At 46.1% G+C, this 19846-nt stretch overlaps 1 protein-coding gene across 1 annotated transcript; it reads left to right on the forward strand.

Moving 5' to 3' along the window:
* Positions 1–986: 986 nt before the first annotated feature.
* LOC309451160 (phospholipase A2 inhibitor gamma subunit B-like) lies at positions 987–5902 on the forward strand. Its single transcript, XM_082074665.1, has 5 exons — positions 987–1162; positions 2387–2503; positions 3674–3823; positions 3965–4105; positions 5526–5902. Exons 1-5 carry the CDS (start codon positions 1114–1116, stop codon positions 5747–5749), a joined length of 681 nt encoding a protein of 226 aa, XP_081930791.1. The 5' UTR covers positions 987–1113; the 3' UTR covers positions 5750–5902.
* The last annotated feature ends 13944 nt before the right edge of the window (positions 5903–19846 follow it).

Genomic DNA, 19846 nt, shown 5'->3' on the forward strand with positions numbered 1-19846 from the left:
AACAAAAAAAAACCCCAAAAAACATACACTCTGTGGCAGAATGCATCCCCCCCCTCCTTCAGTATTCAGCTAATTGAGGCTGACAGCTTCTTTTGTTTGGCCCCAAAGCCCCCTGGCCATGGCCATTAGGAGGAGGGAGTGCCGAGGCCCAGTGAGCCGCTGGGCACCTGTGGGCAGTGTGGGGGATGTCTGGAGGCTTCAGGGGCACCCACAGCCAGTGTGGGGGTGCAGAGAAGCTTCTAGAATGCCTACAGTCAGATCTGATCAGCCAATATAAAAATGGGACTCTCGTTGAGACTCCGCCCATTGTCGCGGGTCTCTCGGAGCACGAGCAAGGTGCTGCCCCCAAGAGCCCCCCCGCCCCGGGATGGAGACTCCGCTTGCCTCGCCGCCACGGGTGTGAGTAAAACTTCTCGCAGGATTGTGAGTATATTTATACTTTCCATGCACACTTGCACGTGTAACTTTCCGTGCTCAATACGAGCACGTGTATAAATTATTTCCTCGCACAATCGCGAGTGTATTTTCCTCCCGTGCTTCCACATAAGCACGTGTAATATTCCGTGCACACTTGCACGTGTAAGTAAATTAACCCTCGCAGGATTGCGAGTGTATTATAAATTTACCCTCGCAGAATCGCGAGTGTACACTTCCCGTACTCACTACGAGTACGTGTATCTCTTTAAAAATAATCCCACACCGTGTTTAGGCAAGTGTGTACTCCTCCTGGACTCAGGGACGGCTCCAGCATTGTTTTGAGTGAAGCCATGTGCATGCACTCTGTGGATTGCTTGTTGTATTAGTTGCTGCCCCTTAATAATTTCCTCAACTGATATCCGAACCTGTATTTAAGTCACTTTTGGAGTGCTAAAACCCTGTTTCTCACCGGTTTAATAAAAGTTGTTTTGGACCCTGTTGTCCCTTAAACTAACCGCGGGGTGCCTCCGTGACGCACTTGTGCTAGTGCTCTGCAGTATCTATATTCTTCAGAGCACTTCCGCAGCCACCACTTCCGCAAAACACCCCGTTTCCATTCAGTTTATAAAGCTCTTGTGGCACACAGTGCTGTGTTCAGCAAGACGTGGCAGCTCCCTTTGCTTACATCCTGTCAACATGAAAGTGTTCCTTGGCCTCAGCTTCTTCTTGGCTTTCCTGGACCCAGGTGAGTTTTCATTGGGACCAGAGGGGTGGCGAGATGTGGACGTGGTCTGGGAATTCCTGCTCCACGTGTGGGGATGTTCCTGCTGTCTGAGCCATAGGAACCCTCATCCAGGGGGATTTATACTGCAGAGGGGGTGGCTGGTCTCGGGGGATCTTTGGTGCTATGAGCCAATGTGCAGATGACAGTTTAGGCATTTTCAATTTGAACCAGCTGCCTAAGCTCCCACAGCGGTCACTGGTGATCTAGCTGGGACAGTCACAGGAGTGATTCAGGTTGCCCTGAGGCAGACAGACCTTTGGTCAGCTGAGTTGATCTCCAGCCACCATTTACCACAAATTTAGGGGCTCATTTATTTTGCTCATGCCCATGGCTGTGTGAGATTTTGGACACTATATGTCATCTTAGATGTCCTTCAGCTGTGCTCCAGAAGACTACTGGCGCCTTGGAGGTCCGTGTCATACATGCCACCTTATGTAGATGTCCCAGCCACCACAAGGTGCCTTAGATGGCACCTGGGTTTAGGGAACTGTCACATTCCCTGGACCTCTTAATCTATATGCTGAGCCCCTGGGTCCCCAAGAGTGTGTGTCAGGGAGGAAATGCTGTTTGTCCTCTGTTGATAAACGCTTTATTATTTTCTAATTGTTTCCTGCTGACTGCCTGATATTGTGGTCTTGTTGGGATGTTCCAGCAGGCAGTTGGTAAAGTGATTTCCCCTAACACCTACAAAGAAATATACCATTCCTCAGTTTGTACATAGCACAGTTAATACCCACTGGCAGTCTCTTTACCCCCAGATCTTGGTTGTCCCTGCTCACTGCAAAGAGAGGATTTGGGGCCTGGGAATCCAGGGACACCTGAATTCCTACCAGCACAAACGGGTTTGTGGGGACGTTTTCCTTAGCAACCTCAGGAAAACCAAGCAAACATCATTGTATAGAAGATGAGAGAAGCTGGGTGGATATTGGTGGTTAAAATGTAAAATGCTATCCCAAATGGCTTTTCCTCACTTGCCCAAATTCAAGTTCATACTAGAATAAATAATGATAGAAATAATAAGTAAAAAAAACCAAAACCTCTCACAAATTGAGCAATGAAACAGGGAAAATAAAGGAAGAGGAATGTGAAAAGTGCTGATCAAATGCTGAATCAAAATATCGATGAAAGGGGAAGTGAGATCCTTCACAACTGCTACCCAGGAACTTGTCCTCTTTCTTTCCCCAGTGGCCTCCCTTCAGTGTGAGGTTTGTCACAGCATAGGAAAAAGCTGCTCTGGCCCCATGAAAACCTGTACTGGTGATGAAGATACCTGCGGCATCATTCTGCATGAGGTCGAGATAGGTAAGGGAGACATCCACCATGGCTGTGTGCCCGCACATCTTTCGGAATGGGGCCAGGGGATGGGTCTCTCTCTCCACTTCTGTCACTGGCATTAGGGTGAGTCCTTGCATAAACTGTCCATTTTCCTTTTAAGTGGCTGTGCACTCAGAGATCAGGGTGGTCCAGGATGAGGAAAGCTCTCTACTCCTCTATCTTGAGGAGCAGTTTCTTACTTTGTTCTTAGTTGTGGAGGGGAGGACCTAGGCAGTAGGAGGAGACACTGGCTTTTAATTCTGGCTAAGGTGAGTAGATGGGCTGAGAGTCTGGACTGCGAGGGACACAAGGCTGCTGGCATCTAGCACTGAAGATGCACTGGTCACAGGTGGAGGAGAAACTGGCCTGCACCAGACTTCCTTCTTCAGGCAGGGAAGGGGATACCAGGTGGCCTGGTGGCACCACCAGGACTGAGCTTTCACCATGTCCTCACAATTGATAAGCCAAAGACGGGTGCTGAGTCCCGACACAACTGCACACTTGGTTGTGTTAGTGGCATGGCCACAGTCATCGCCCAGCTTCAGTAATGTGATCATTGGCTTTTAGTCTGGGAGTTATCTACCAGCTTTGGTGCTGGCAGCTCCAGTGCATGTCTTCCCTCCACTTGTGCAAAGCCACATTTCTTCCTCACAGCACTGGTGGGGCCTCAGTAGACTGCAATGTAACTGATCTGCCCATGTTACACATTTTGGGTTTGTTCATGAGAAAGACTAGATTGTCCTGTTTAAGATTGCTTGTGGCTGTGATAGACTCTGTGCTCTGAGGGCGGCATGAAGAAATGTGGGCTGTGGGTCAGAGACATGTGGGTCACCTCATACGCTCTGTGGTTGGGGCATCTGGCCAAGGTGAGTATCTGCAGCAAGGCCAGCTGGCCATGAGGAGTCATGCTTTTCCCCTGCCTTTAAGCATAATGTGGAGAAGAAGAGATTCCTCACTGGTGTCTCAGATGCGATGGCACCCTTGGTTCTCTGAGAGAATCACCAGAATCACCAGTGCTACTCTCAGTGTGGTTCCGCTGTCCCCAGATCCCTCTCACATCCCAGGATGGCTACTTAGCAGCTGCTGTAGGAACTAATGGGAGGTGAAGTGGGTTATCGTGTGGTTAACGACTTGGCGCTGCGTTCCACTTTCTTACAGGGGGGATGACAATCCCTTCATCCATCAAGACCTGCCTGTCATCCAACATTTGCCACCTTGGCCCTGTCACCATGAACTACGGGAAGGTAAAAGCAAGAAGCCACTTGGGTTGCTGCACGGGTGATGATTGTAAAACAATCTCTGTCTCTTGTAAGTGCCCTTTTTCCTTATACCACATCCTGTCTCTGTCTGCCTCAACCTGAGGTGAGGCTTTCTAGGCTAAGCCATCACCTCTTTTGTCCCTCTTCTTCCTTCCTTAAAACCAGTTTTGTCCTATCTCTTTCTTTCTAGTGCCACCAGATGACAACATGCCCAACGGATACCAGTGTCCCGCCTGCTACAGCGTAGACTCCTTCCAGTGTGGTAACGAAATTGTAAACTGCACCGGATCTGAAACTCAGTGTGTTGACCTTGCTGGGTTAATGAATTCCGGTAACTGCCTCTTGTTCGGGGCTACCTTTCATCTTTTTGGTTAAATGGGTGAAATCAGTCTAAGATGAAGCATCATGAAGAAATAAAAATGGGAAAAAAGTGGGAAGGAAAAAAAGAGGAAGAGACAGGGAACTGAAAGAGAACATGCTTGAAGCTGATAAAACAGCAGGTGAAAAACTTCCAAGTTTCATGGCAGCCCCATCCTGTGCTCCAACAGGCAGAAAAGATAAGGTGGAAATTAAAAGCAGTGGCACTTGCTGTAGCAGCAGACTGGGAAAAAAATTACCTATGTATGGTTATGGATAAAGTTTTTCTGAGTTGATAATATTGCCAGGTGATGATGTGATGCCTGAAGGTCTTTCCTATACACTTCATAGTTGTGTTGACCAAACCCTGCATTAGAAGCTCTTTCACAGAGTAAACATGAGGGAAAACAAGCATTTTCTTAGTCACCACAATGGAATTAGAGTGGTGCAATTAATTCCCTATACCACTGAGATAAAAAATGCTCCAAACGTATCTTGACTTGATTGATCAACCACTGCAAATAGAGGAAACCTGCGCAGTGTGTTGAGCTGTGCAGAAGAAACGACAGTGTAGGGGAACAAAGGAAGGTGAGGAACTAATGATGCACCCTTGTGTGTTATTTGAATTTGAGACAAAAACATCCAGCAGAATATTCCAGACTGCACAGCCTGTGCAGCAGAGAAACATGAGGAGTGTGAGCACATGCAAGTTATGGGAGCAAGAATATCTGAATGGGGATTTAGGTACCCAGCACCTTCCCAAGTCTCCTTCTTAGGCAGCTGTTCCAACATTGGTAAAGGAGAAGTTCAGGTTTCAGGGTCTCCCTCCATGGACATTTGAGGGGGGCTTCTCTGTTGGTTTCACTAAATCCATTAAGGCCTTAGATAATGGATGTACCTGAGTAAAGGGCTCAGCTGTAATGTCTTTGAGACTTCTCACTGCCATGTCAAATTTGGCCGGGAAAAAGTCATCCAGTTCAAATGTCATGAGAAGGTCAGAGAGAGGAGACAATGAACATCTGGAGTACTGCCACACAGCCCTGGCTTCTTTAGGAAGATGGGCAAGGTTTGAACAGAAGAATGTTTAAATAAGAGAAAGAAAACTGTTGAAAAGCTTTACAATTTTTTTAATTTGAAATGTTTATATATTTTAAACAGCACCTTTATTCAGCAGAAAGAAAGAAAACACAAACCCTAAGCCCTTTTTATTTCAAGTTAACCAAGGTGACCTTGCTGCTTTTTCAAATACATTCAGGGGATGGAAACAGGCAGCAAACCAGACATAAGGAATGGGTAGTTCTTGGGGTGGAAATGGGGACCTCATTGCCCAGGGAGGGAATAGCTATGGAGACTGGTTACTCTGATTCATGGCATGTACTTCTTCTCCTGTGTAGGTGGACTGTCCCTGAAAGCTGCCATGAAGGGTTGCACCACCATTTCTGAATGCAGTATTGTAGGAGATGGAAAAAACAATCTGGGAGTGATGGACATAAAGTTAAGACGGTTCCAATGCAAACAAGCTTCTGCCATGGCCAGAGTCTATTCTGGGTCTGCCTCTCCAGACACCCTTTTCCTCCCTGTCCTGTCAGGATTCATCTTGGAGAAGTTACTTTTCTGACTCTTTCTAGTACTGGATTAATTAAAGCCCATGACGAACTCCAGCACTGGTTTGCACGGAGTCTTGTTTGCTTTGGCTTCGCCTGTGTGGGGATCTTGTTTTCAGATTAGCTCTTCGTCTTTTATAATTTCACAGAATAAAGACTTGCACTGATTTTGTTTCCTCATTGATTTAGTCTGATTTAAAGCTTCATCAGTTCATTGTGGTTGGTTTTGTGTTTCATTGAGTGCTTTGTCCACACTGGGGCCAGGGGAGACTGCAAGAGGTGTCCCGACACTGCACAGGCAGCAGGAGCTCTCAAGACAGCCTTAGAGTCTACATCCACCTTCTCAGGATAAGTGATGAGTTTCAAAGCCACTTTTCCAGGCTCTGAAAAGGGCTGAAGGTGAGTTGCTGAGAGGTTCACGCTAATCAGACAGGTAGCTTGCACCTTTTCCCTTCCTTTGTATCCTCTTTGTCCATGGCAGGAGGAGGCCCTGAGCTCAGCGGGCTGCTTGTTGCCTCTGGCAGTCCTGAAGTAGTAGTCTCCATTTCAGAGAAGAGTAAGTGACACTTTGCTACGAGGAAAATGCTACTGGCAAGAGCCTTTCTCCTTGTGATTGTTCTTCTTGCCTTACCAGACCCTATCCCGTTATATCTTTGGTTTCATGATTTTCTGGAATAAATGCTTATCTTAGGAAGGTTTAATTTCATAAAATAGGCAGTTTTCTATGGTGGCAGATTGTTGGGAGCCCAAGCAATGGAAAGCTGTAGCCCAACGCTTATTTCCCTTCTGTTGGCCCAACTATGTTCATAGCTGGTGTAGCCTCCCCTCTTCTATACTGGCCACCACCTGGCTGTTCTGCTCCAGCCACTGGCTGCTGTAGGGGGTCTCCTCAAGTTGGTCCCACACAAACGCACTGAAGAAACCCAGTACATCAGGCAGTATCATTGTACCTGGCAGGTAGTATGGGCTGTGGGCAAAAGGATAAAGCAATGGGAGCTTCAGGAGATGCTGGAGGGGTGTTAGCGAGCATCAACAATTCACTATTAATCTGTTCCTGGATAAGAGGCTGATTTTTGGAGCAGACTACAGGATTATTAAGTCAAGTGCACAATTGTGTCTGTTCTTAATAGACCTGACTCACAATGCAAGAGTGCAGTGTTTTGCACATTAAGTGACAGAGATCAAACAATATAATTTTATCCCCCAGTTCAATGCTGTGGCAGAAAGCACTATGGAAATCCTTGGCTGCTGAAACCAGACCTTAATGTGTGGCAGGAGTGAGATGACTGTACCTACTTATGTACAAATGAATATATGTGTGATTAGCTTTTAATTTGCAGCATGGGGACTGAATGTTCTTGTAATTTCTGTCTCCCCCCAGACTGCCTCTTCTTCCCAAACAGGCTGAAACTTCTTTCTTCCTAATAGTCCCACCAAATTATTTGGGAGGGAATTTCACATTATTTATTATAATACAGGGGTGTGGGTCTGAGAGTGAAAATTAATTCTTGGGGTGGGAAGTGAACTGATAATACAGAGTTAGTGCAGGGAAAAGAGTCTGGTTAGTCTCAGTTAATTATTTGCAGCAATCACAGTGTGGATGTCAGAGAAGGAATACAGCTCCCCTTTCACAGTGTAGCAATAGACTGATACTGCATCGACGCACTCGTTCAGCATTTTTCCAGATCTGATAACACCCTGGAATTAAAAAAATTCTCTATCTATGCAAGTACATTATCCCTGAACACATCTCCTGCACGTTCATGCAGAACATTACATTACTGTCCGTGGCAGCTCCACGGCAGATCTTGATCCACTTTGACAGCTCAACCTCTCACTTTCTGTTTGTTCCACTCTGACCTGTGATGTTATCAGGATGTAAAACCTAAATGGGTTTGTTCAGCCTGGTCAAGACTTGAGAGAGACGTGTCCAGAGAACCACAGTGCTGGGTACGTATTTAGGGGAGAACAAGGAGAGCAGACAGCAGTGTTTCTGACAACGGTTTGTGGTGCGGAAAGGGGAAGCAGCTCAGTTTTGACCTCCAACTTAATGTTGTGGTAAATAAAGCTGTTGCATTTGTGGCTGTATAAATTGTGAGGGATGAGTGAAAACAAACCCCCATCTTCATGACTTACACACTAATGTTTTGCCCTGTTCCAGCATCCGCATTTTTAAAGGCTGTTAAACATGAAACTCAGATATAAAGTGCCCTATGGTGAAGGTCTTCAGGAGAATAAACCTGTGATCTTACTGAAAAGAAGATAAAGAGGTGGCTCGTTTACAAGCTATAAACACACATGTGGAAATGATAACATCTTAAAGGGCTCTTTTATAGATGACAACAGAGCAGAAACCTGACAAATGGAAAGGAGAAAATGTCTCACCACCATTGTGCGCAGACTGCAGCCCTTAGAGCAAAGGGGTCATCAACTTTTGATGTCTGCAAATCCAGGATAAAGGCCTTTCAGAAGTGGATGCTATAGTTGCAGACAGGTTATAGGCAGTTTAGGCAGAGGTGGTAGAACTGTGTTAGACTGGGACATGAACGAAGGCAATGAGATGATGAGCCCATCTGATCTGGCTCCTGGGGAGGGACATGATGCCGGAGTGTGTTCAGATAAAAGCAACACAAGGGACATTAAAAAACCCCGGTGGCACCAATTTACAAAACAAAAACAAACAATGGAGTCTTGGTATCTTGAGCACCGAGTGATGAATGAGCAGCATTTATCTCTAAGTATCTGCAGGCTGTGAACAGGAGAAGAGGGGACATCTCCAGCTTTTCACTGTAAAAGAGCGATGGTAGTGAACATGGAAATTCCTGTTACTGGCAGGGTTTAACTGAGGGTATGAAGCAGAGAGCAGCCCTGAGCTCATAGGGTGTTTGGGATGGACAAGAAGAGATGTGGCAAAAACCCATCACAGTAAATGGAATGACTTCTGATTTTAATGGGCTTTGAACCAGGCCTTAGACACCAGACTGGAATTGTTTCCACCTGCAGTTTCTCCTTATAATATACACAAACCCTACTGCTACACAGACACAGACATGTAAATACCAGATCTTTCCTTAGATCTTGCAGACACTTCAGCTGCTGGGCATGTGAGATACGGATACTCACAGACATGGATGGCTGGATGCTGCCTTCCTTACCTGCAATACTGACCATGTCAACAACAGCTTTGATCTTCCCCTTTGCATGTAGGACTCAGGCCACTGTCTTCTCTCCCCGGCCAGTAGAAAAATAGCCATCTCCTGCCATTCCTGCTCTCTCCTCTGAAGTTTCGACTCTTTCCCAGAGAGCTGAGCAATCCAGAAAGCCTAGTGGCAGCCAGAAAAACAGTTGGTGACTGGAGATAGGGAGACGCATGTGCAAGAATTTTGCCCAACAGAGTGGTGATTTTGTAGGGTGAGGGATTTGAGCTGTGATCTGGTGAACACAGCCCTGAGCTCTGTGGGTGGACTGGCGAGGAGCAGGGCAGGAGAATCTGGGGAGAAGGGGCTCCATATCTGCCCAGCCACGCACCATGCAAGGCAGTTCTTATCAGATACTAAACCCCCTTGGCCCCTTCCCAGCACGTCTGGAGCTGGGAATGGTTTTTCTCCCACTTTTTGAGAAGCATTCCTGCCTCCAGCAATTTCACACCAGGAGCTTGGGACACTGGGGTACAGTTTATCTGGCCAGAGCATGGCCTGGGGTTGTATTTACAAAGGAATGCAAAGTCGCTTCTGTGTTTCTTTTATAGAATGACCAGAGTTCTTATAAGGAAGTTTGTCCAGTGCTGCAGGCCAGCAGGTCCAGTAAGTATTTTGGGGATTACACTTCTTCAAAGGCAAAATAAAGACAAACAGTGAGTGAACAAGCAATCTTTCTGTCAGACAGGAAGAACACATGCCCTGCTGCATACCAGAAACGAAACAATTTTTCCTGCCTCTTTCAAGAAAGGACAGAAGGACTAGGGCCACCTGACCAAATGTGGGCTCCTACAGTAGGTAAGTGTCTTCATCTGAGCATGTCATCAGGATCCTGGGGTGACTTGGAGATCATCTTCTCCAGTTCTAATCACAGTGAAGGTTCCCATTATTACTGAGAGGCCCAACACAGGCAGACACCTTCATTGTAGATGCACAATTTTAGGTGAAGAGGTTTCCATCCCCAGGGAATGTCTTTTCCTTGGAGAACATATTTTACCTTAGAATCACAGAATTGTTCAGGCTGGAAAAGACCTTTAGGATCATCAAGTCCAATCATAAACTAGCACTGCCAGGTCCACCTAACCATGTCTCTTAGTGCCACAGTCTACACATCTTCTAAATACTTGCAGGCATAGTGACTCAACCACTTCCCTGGGGAGCCAGCTCCAGTTTTTTCCTAACATCCAACCTAAACCTCCCCTGGCACAACGTCAGGCCATTTCCTCTTGTCCTCTCACTTGTTACCTGGGAGAAGAGACAAACACCCTCCGTGCTACAACCTCCTTTCAGGTAGTTGCAGACAGTGATAAGGTCTCCCCTCAGCCTCATTTTCTTCAGGCTGAACAGCCCCAGTTCCCTCAGCTGCTCCTCATCACACTTGTGCTCCAGACCCTTCACCAGCTTTGTTCCCTTCTCTGAACTCTCTCCAGCACCTCAATGTCTTTCTTGTAGTGAGGGGCCCAAAACTGAACACAGGATTCGAGGTTGGGCCTCCCAAGTGCCAAGCACAAGGGGACAATCACTGCCCTGGTCCTGCTGGCCACACTATTCCTGATACAAACCAGGATGCTGTTGGCCTTCTTGGCCACCTGGGCACACTGCTGGCTCATATTCAGCTGGCTGTCAATTGAAACCCATGGATCCTTTTCCTCCAGGTACTTTCCAGCCACTCTTCCCCGAGCCTGTAGCGCTGCCTGGGGTTGTTGTGACCCAAGTGTGGGTCCTGGCACTTGGCCTTGTTGAACCTCATACAGTTGGCCTCACCCCAACAATCCATCTGGTCCTTATCCCTCTGTAGATCTTTCCTACCCTCAAACAGATCAACATTCCCACCCAACTTGGTGTCCTCTGCAAATTTACTGAGGGTGCACATGATCCCCTCATGCAGTTCATTGATAAAGAGATTAAACAGAGCCGGCCCCAGTTCTGAGCCCTGGGGAACACCACTCGTGACTTGTTGCCAGCTGGATTTGATGTCGTTCACCACAACTCTTTAGGTCTGGCCATCCAGACAGCTCTTTACCCAGCAAGGAGTGTGTCCATCCAAACCATGAGCTGCAGCTTCTCCAGGAGAATGCTGTGGGAAACAGTGTCAAAGGTTTTACTGAAGTCCAGGTACACAACATCCGCAGCCTTTCCCTCCTCCACTAGGTGGGTCACCTTGTCATAGAAGGAGATCAGGCTAGTCACACCTTTCATAAACCCTTGCTGATTGGGCTTGATCACTTGGTTGTCCTGTACATGCCGTGTGATGGCAGTCAGGATGATCTGCTCCACAACTTCCCCTGGCACTGAGGTCAGACTGACTGACCTGTAATTCCCTTGATCCCGCTTCCAGCCCTTCTTGTAGATAGGTGTCACATTTGCCAGCTTCCAGTCAACTGGGACGTCCCCAGTTAGCCAGGACTGCTGATAATTGACAGTGGCTTGGTGAGCACCTCTGCCAGCTCTCTCAGAACCCTTCTGCGGATCCCATCCAGCCTAGTAGACTTGTGTGTGTCCAAGTGGTCACTAAACATTTCCCCTTGGATTATGGAGACTTAATTCTGCTCCCTACCTCTGTCTTCCAGCTCAGGGACCTGGGTACCCCTAGAAGAACTGGTCCTACTCTTAGAGACTTAAAGCTGTGGAGCACAGAGAGCAAATGCTCCACAGCCCACTACACAAACTAATAGGCTAATCTTGTGTCAAAAGCTGCATTTTTTCATCTCCTAACTCCTTGGAGACCTAAACCAGATGAAAACCTGCTGTTACCAAACCTTCAGACATATTTTCTCTTCTGTGAACTGCATATTGTGAAGAACAGCATTTCCTACACATCTCTATTTCTGTCATATAGAAGCAGCATTTCTCCCTCTGTATACATAGCTGAAGTGTGCTAGACCATCTTGTTCAGCATCATCAGAGCTGTCATGCAGTTAAGTTAATGAAAATAAATTTCACCTCTGCACCTATCTTAGGGTCACCAAACAAATCACTCCAAACAATCATACCTCTAAGACTTACCAGTTACTAGGACGAATACTGATGCGAAAGTCAGTGCTGGGACTGGTCTGGCTGCTGCCGCTGGAGACACAGTTGTTCTGTTTTAGGTTGTTGCAGCTCACACGAAGGGAAAGTTTCTCTCCACAGTTCACTGCCTCCCAGAGTCACACCTCATGTCTCGTTTCATCTCCAGGGAACAAGCTCTTGGCCTCCTGCCTAGAAACCTGTGTTGTTGCACTGACAAATTCAAATTTCTGCTCCAGAAGAAACAGGTAGGGAATATCAGATCATAGTACACATTTTCCAAGCAGGTTTATGCTGAAGACCTCCTGGGATGGTGTGGTTTGCCAGTGAAAAACTGAAAACTATTGGCAGCTTGTTTCCAAAGGAGTAGCTGGTTGCAGATATTGGACTCTGTGCACGGTGAATGGAGCTGTGAGGTTACCACTCTAGGAAACTACAAGCCCTGTTGCAGCCTCCAGACGGAGATCCACTTAGTAGGGTTTGTTGGATCCAAAGGGCTTGGTGCAGCTTAGGAAGTATCTTGTCACATACTGTACAAAATGTCTGGCTGAAAGATTGGATTCAGTGGAGGATCTTGTTCAAGCTATAGGAGCTGATTCCACTCTGGAGAGGTGGGAGCTTTAGCAGGCAGTGTTGAAGGATGCTAATCTATAGCATCAGTGTAAGGCTCAGGCTTTTAATATGTGGTTAACTTCCCTTACTACGTGTCTGTAAAATAATGGACTTTAGATGTCTTAATTAGTTGTTTCTCCCCTGCTTTTTCTTTACTGTGTTGCTGAGTCCATGGCCTTGTACTCACATATGGTGACAGTGGTCTGACACACAGCACTTCTGGTCAGAAGTTTTTGAGAAGTGTGACTCATTCTCCTTGGTCTAAAACTGAAGCTGTGGCTTGACTTATCTGCCTTGTGGTCTTAAATCTTTGTGGTTTACTCAGGAAATTTGCAGTCATGAGCATGCGAAAGTCTTTTTTCCTAAAATCCGAGTTGAGATCCTCAGTTTTCACATGATGAGAAAAGGCATGCTGTAAGAAATTATAGAATTGCAAGATTCATCAGATTACACAAATGGACCGTAATGCAAGTTATGCACCAGAGTTGCTATAAGCTGAAAAGCTGCTAATAAGTACCATGTACCATGAATGGCCCTGGACTGAAAGCATGTGGTGCTTAGGACACTGGTGACTTGCACGAAACATAAAAGCAGATACACAGGAGAAATAGACCTGGTCATTAACCAGTGGCATTGAAATGTCATTAACCAATGGCATTAACTGATGTCATTCCCCATTTCCAGCTTCTCTTCCCTCCAGTTTGGTGTAGAAACTCCTGCCTGTGGGCTCTGTTCACATTGCCTGGTGGGAGAGATTAAAGAGTGAGCAATGACAGACAGTTGTGGAAACTCCTGGTTACATCCAGATGTTTGGAGTTCAGTCCCTGCAGAAAATCCAGCCAGTCTGGAGCAGACCCAAATTGTCCATGTTGTATGTGTCTTTCCCCTTCATCTTTCATAAAAAACTGTTCTGGCTCCTGGTGTTTCATGGCTAGTTAAGCAACAAGGATGATGTCCCAGACTGCCCAGACGAAGACTCGCACGCTCTTCAGGATAACCCTAAGCAGGAGAATGGGTATGACTGACGGGAATCAGAAGTTACTGGGCTCTGTGATACACATTCCCAGTCACAGATCCATCCTCTCCCACATCTCCACCCGTCCTGGCACCCTGGTCATGACAGTTCCTCTCTCCGCAGCCCATCTGGGGCACATGAGGAACTGTTCAACGCTCCCTTTTCTGTTATTTGCAGGAAGATGTTGTCTGCCTGTTGGGCTGCGGGTGGGTGTGGGAGCTGCTCGAGCACCGCAGCTATTTCTGGCACAGGCTCTTCCTTCCCCTGCATCTAGAGATCCTGCTGTCCCAGCCCCAGCTCTGGAGCAAATGCTCTGTGGCTGAGCTGCACTGCCACAAAACCTTCAAACCCACATCAGCTCAGCTTTTCAGCTCTCCTGATGCCTCAACACAACCCATGGGAAGGAGCCAGAGTGAGAAGGGCTGGTTTAAAATTCAGGCAATTACACTAGCGTAGAGTTTCTATCTCAAATGAGAGCTGACTGGCAGCTCAACATGGGGAAATAATGGACATAATAACTCCAAGAGAAACGTGGAAGAGATGCTGAAAAGATGCTTTTCTGTTGTTATTGTTGGCAACTCGACGGGAGGTTTCATCCCTCTGTTTCTTGGCCTGTTTTGAGTCAGCACCTCCATAACCATGTGGTTTTTAGTTGACTGCAACAAGGAGCTCAGCTTTCTCAAGGAGGATTCTTTAGGAGGGTCTAAGTTGGCACCAGATTCACCTCTTCCCTCTGCATTTTGACTTTGAGTTTCAATAACTTGGAGTTCTCCACCGAGACAGGAGGTCCACGAAGAAATTAAAAAACTGAAACTGAGGTTTTGATACCGTGAACTGGACTGTTCACATCCCGTCTATTATGTAGACAGGCCACAGTGACAGAAACTAAAATGAGTAAAATAACTGGAATAAAATTCACTAGCACGGGCAAATATATGGCATAAATCTCAAAAAAAGTTCAAAATGTCAAGAAAAAAGCCATCCTGACAGGCAGAATATTGTCTGGCGTGGACTAGGCAGTTGGCAGATCTTGATGCCACGTGCTAAGGGTGCTAAAGGTCCCTTCCCCATTCTCATTCTCCTTTTTCTCATTGTGCCCTGGGTCGACAGCAGCAAAAGGCTGTAATGGTAACTGCAGCAGATGTGGAGGGTGGAGCTTTCTGACATGCTAGAGACGAAGAACCTCAGGAATCATGAGAAATCACACACCTTTTCAGTGCCACAGGTTGAAATTCCTCTGTATCCACTGGTTTTCTCTGGAGCTTCTTGGGAAAATTGTCAGCCAGGGAAACCAGAGCTCCCAGGGGACCAGGTCACACCACATCTCCAGTGAAGCTGGAATCTCTTGGCCTCTCTTGGAGATAAATTCACCAACCCAGTTCCCACTCAGTTACTCATGAGCAAGGGGATTTCCATTTCTCTCAGCCGTGTATTCTTCCTGCTTAGGAACACACACAATTTAGGAGCCAGTTAAAAGCTGTCTTTCAGCCCAGATTTTATTTTGCATTGCTTTTTTCCTTCTCGTCTCTCTTTGGCCTTTCTGGTAATTACTCACACTTGCTTGAAATCAGCTTGCAAGGTACTTTAAACGGGCCCAGCAGATCTGCTACAGGTTGCAGCAAGTGTGACCACACAGTTCCACAGTATTCCTGATGGATTTCTGTTGATATCTGTAGGCTATCCCGTGCTAAATTAGTGTATAAAGTCCATGGTAGTGCCACTCATCAGTATTTTTAACCCAATTTCCCTGTGAAAAGAAGCTTTATGTTCAGTCTTTCCTCTCTATTTGTTTCCCCTTCCCCCACTATGCCTCAACAAATCTTTTGAACCCATAGTATGTTTTCTACCTTATTTGTCATCTCATAATAGAACTCCAAGATTGGAATTTGCTCACAGTTCTGTGAAAATGGGCAGCTGGATAGATCAGAAAGATCCATGTTCTCGCTGATCCCTGCTCCCTTCCCACTGATGGCAGAGTTCAGCACAATATACACAAAATCTATACCCTGCAGTGCTGTCTCCTTTGGCCAGGGAGCATGGGTATCCTGGCTAACGAAGCAAGGCAGGTATAGCTCCAACCAGCCAGCTGTAGCACAGGACCCAGATCTCCAGCCAAACTAGTAGCAGTAGGAGTATTGTGGTGGAGGAGATTGGTGGGGGAACTATAGGAAAGCACACTTTATTAACTCCATCGGTCACAGAACATTTTAAAAATAGTTTTGTTTGTTTGTTTGCTTGTTTTTCCGCCCGTGGCTAGAAGGAGTTTCCTTTTGTTCCCCCTTTCCAGGCATAACCACCATAGATAACATAACTACTCAGGATTCTTGGATGCTGCATTTGGTGCATGCAGCACAGTGCCAAAAGGGGTCACAGGTCACAGAGAAAAGCCATAAAAGTGGAGAAGCTGCTGCTTGGCGGGAGCTGTAATGAACTTGTAGGAGGAGTGGAGGCAGAGGAGGACGCTGGCTTCCACGGGGGTGCTGTAAATGGACCCTTCACTTTTGGAGCTGATCCCTCCACCTTTTGCTGCTGTTGTCTCTGACTCCTGTTGGAATCCCTGCGTACAAACATGCACTTCAAACTGTGAGACGGGCAGAAAACCAGAGGATGAGGACAATAGACGTATTTTGAAAGACTAACATTGTGACCCTTCTTGGCAACAGATGCTGAACTACTTCAAACATCTGGCTGCTTCTTTTGTGCTTGAGTGGCAATTGATCAGTTTGTGAAATCTGCTCCAGCTCTGCATACTGGGCAGATAGGAAATTTGGGCCTATACAGATGCTGCTGCACACCCTTGGGATATTTCACCTCATTCCTGTTGAGGGCATGGTGCAGTGTGCCAGCAGAAGGCATGCAGCTGAGTTCCCTGTCTGGCAGCAGGTGAATTTTTGACTCGGGTCTGTTGGTCACTGTGGATCAGACTGGTACAAGTCGTGGCCAGGACGTAAAGGTAGGAGTGCAATGTACATCCAGTGGGGAGTAATTTTGCTCTCTGTTGTAGCAAGTAAAGCAGAAGATGAGAGATCTTTTCCTGCTGAAAGTCTTGCTGTGTTGTTTGCTGCTTTGCACAACCTTCAGTTTAAGCAAATAAAATAGGTTTTGATGCAGCTGCTGACCAAAAGAGACCCTTCTTCTGGGCCTACTTGCTAGAATGTGTTATGGGGATAAAGGGATATTTCCAGAAAACATTCAGAGGCTTATCTCAAGTCACAATGTACTATTGCGGCTGGGAGAGACTTTGAAAACGGTCACAGCCTAATTGATTTGTTGGGGGCAGAGTATTTTTTGACCAAGTCTCAGTGTTTTATTGCAAGTTTAGTTTTATAAAAATCTGGTTTTTTTTGTTTGTTTGTTTGGTTGATTTTTTTAATCTTATTTGTGGAAAGGGGTAGAAACATTGTAGGCCTTTACATCTTTCTTGACTTAAAACGGTTGCTTACTCCTGCATCAAAGATGAGTGAAACCAGCAGGATGCCTCCATTTCCTTGCAGTCCATCTGTGCAGTCTGTCTGTGGGGGCCTCTAACAATGACAACTCTCTTACTTTTCCTTCCCCATTTTCCCATTCCCCTCTGCCTATTTTAGAAAGGAAAGGCTGGAATTATTTTTTTTGTCTTTGGGAAATGAGGAATAGTCTTTGTAGTGGTGTTCCCCAGGGCTCAGTACTGGGGCCAGTTCTGTTTAATCTCTTTATCAAGGATCTGGATGAGGCGATCGAGTGCACCCTCAGTAAGTTTCCAGAGAACACCAAGTTGGGTGTGACTGTTGGTCTCCACCACCTCCCTGGGCAGCCTGTTCCAATGACTGACAACTTTTCCAGGAATAAATGTTTCCTAATACCCAATCTAAACCTCCCCTGGCACAACTTGAGGCTGTTTTCTCTCTTCTTATCTTGTTACCTGGGAGAATACACCAACCCCTTCCATGCTACAACCTCCTTTCAGGTAGTTGTAGACAGTGATAAGGTCTCCCCTCAGCCTCCTGTTCTCCAGGATGAACAGCCCCAGTTCCCTCAGCTGCTCCTCATCAGACTTGTGCTCCAGACCCTTCACCAGCTTTGTTGCCCTTCTCTGAACTGACTCAAACACCTCAATGTCTTTCTTGTAGTGAGGGGCCAGGACCCATCACTTGGCCTTGTTGAACCTTTGAAGAGGTTCAGCTCTTACTACCTGTGCTGAGTCCACCAAAATTTTGGCTCCTCATGCAAGAAGTACGTGGAGACCGTTGGCTGTTTTAAGAGTAACATTAGTCCCATCCACCCTCAAACAGGTATAGTGGGCAGGATAGACTTCAAGGTGAAGGATTTGTGTAGGGTTCACTTATGCTTTTGAAGTAACTGCCTGGAGAGGCTTTCTCATCTGTGAAAGTGTCTGGCAATTAATATTGGGTTTCTGACAGTTTATTTCATTTTATGCTCAAAATATTATGGGCAAAGAGGAACATACTATATTAATGTACATTTGAGAGCTTAATTAAAATCTTAGGCTAATCAAATAATAACAATTATTGTTAGTCTGGTTGCAATAATACTAACACTTGTAATCCAGACTAATACAGAAAAGCCACATTAATAACAATAGTCTTAAAACTGTTACAAAATAAAACTTACTACTATTGAATTCTGTTCTCCAATTCTATCCTCATCTTCCGATGTCCCTCTGAGTCTTGTGGTTTGTGGCACTAGCATTCTTCAGCAGAGAAGTGGTGGGCTCTCTTTAGGAGTCTTCAGTAGCCTGAGTTGTTCACTGGGAGGAGAACAATGTTCATGGTGGAGTTCCCGTCCTCCTCAGGCTTGGAGTCTGCTTGGGGCTATTTTAATGTGTTTTTTCATCACGCTCTTTTTCCTTCTCAGTGGTTTACAGGTAAAGTTTGAAAGTTGCTCAACAGCTTCCCTAAACTTCAATTAACATAAAGGACTATTTCTTGTTATGCAGTGGCTGCCCTTGTTCGTCAGACATTTTACCAGATATGAGATCACAGAGATAAAGTTGGAACAGGTTATATAGAAGCTACTTGACCACTAGTTACTCTTAAAGTAAACTAACATCAGTCCAAGTCAAATCTGGAGACATCCTGAGATGCCAAAGATTGTCTCTTTCACGAACAATTTCAAAAATTGTACAGACTGGGCTACATCTGTACCTTGACAGATACAGACCTTCAAATATTGTTCTGTCCTTTGTCTGCAAGAGGAGGTCCCCAAACACAAGAAGCTGTCATGCATAGGGACCACAGGACCCTGTCTGGTGAATCTGTGAGATCTGTGTTCATAGTGTTGCTCTTGCGCACCCATTCCAGCAGTGTAATGGAGTCACCAACCCTGTCACTCATGGCTTGCAAATCATTGCTAATTTTCTCAGGTGAAAAGTGTCACCACTATGGGGTTGTACTGAGAAACGATGAGATGTTTTTTGTCCCAGGACACAAAGAGATTTTGTCTATTCCTTGTTGGCTTCATTTTGGTGTTTTTCTCATCCCATGTTTGGCCTGTTGAGATTGTACTGTCTTTGAGACAAGGACTATATTTGTTTCTCCTTTCTTCTTTGACATACACTTGCATCTTTATCTTTAACCTTTAGTCTCTGAGATGTGTGGAGAGAATCAGTGCAGCAGATATTTCTGCAAAGGTGTTTGTAATGAGCAGTGCTGTCAAACCTCTGCTGATGAGCAGAGACTCAGGGCTCTTTTCAATCCCAGAAGGAGATTTCCCCCTCCCATTGACATTTAAAATGAAGCCAGATGCAAATAATTTTTAAAAAATTATCATTATTTTTTTAATACACCTGCATTTTTTAATACACCTGCATTCTGTTGTGCTTGACTACAGTGCTAAGCCCAGTGCAACAGGTGGTTCAGCTCAGAGATGCTGAGGGTGTCTGAGTGGGTCAGTGTACACCTGCTTTTCCCTGGCGTGTCATTGCTTCTCCCATTCCCAGGGCAGGAGAGAGTGTCAGCCCCACACAGGAGCAGTTTCCCAAAGGCAGGAGTGCTGCTGCCACCTCTTGGAGTGGGAAATAAGGGACGAGGCCAGCGTGGGAAGCAATGTCACAGTGACTGGGAGAGGCCAGCCTGTGGGAAGCTTGGGGTGGTCACCTCTTCATTTTGCTCATGCATTTCCACTGGCAAGCTGTGCTCTGGAAAAAGCCCAAGATCTGAAACAGGTGTGATTTATAGAGTCTCATCCAGACCCTCAGCCAGCACAGGATCCATACCAACATTTGATTTTCAAAGGGTATTTTTTCAAGTCAGGTTTTAAAGGGTGTGTGGGACATAGCT

The sequence above is a fragment of the Streptopelia decaocto genome, assembly GCF_964273445.1.
Source record: "Streptopelia decaocto genome assembly, chromosome: Z".
Taxonomy (NCBI): Eukaryota; Metazoa; Chordata; class Aves; order Columbiformes; family Columbidae; genus Streptopelia; species Streptopelia decaocto.

What these genes read in the sequence shown, in the direction of transcription:
- LOC309451160 (XM_082074665.1), top strand. Translation starts at nt 1,114, where the DNA reads ATGAAAGTGTTCCTTGGCCTCAGCTTCTTCTTGGCTTTCCTGGACCCA. An exon ending in TCTGCATGAGGTCGAGATAG is followed by an intron (nt 2,504 to 3,673) that starts GTAAGGGAGACA and finishes ACTTTCTTACAG; the next exon opens with GGGGGATGACAATCCCTTCA. An exon ending in TGCTGGGTTAATGAATTCCG is followed by an intron (nt 4,106 to 5,525) that starts GTAACTGCCTCT and finishes TCTCCTGTGTAG; the next exon opens with GTGGACTGTCCCTGAAAGCT.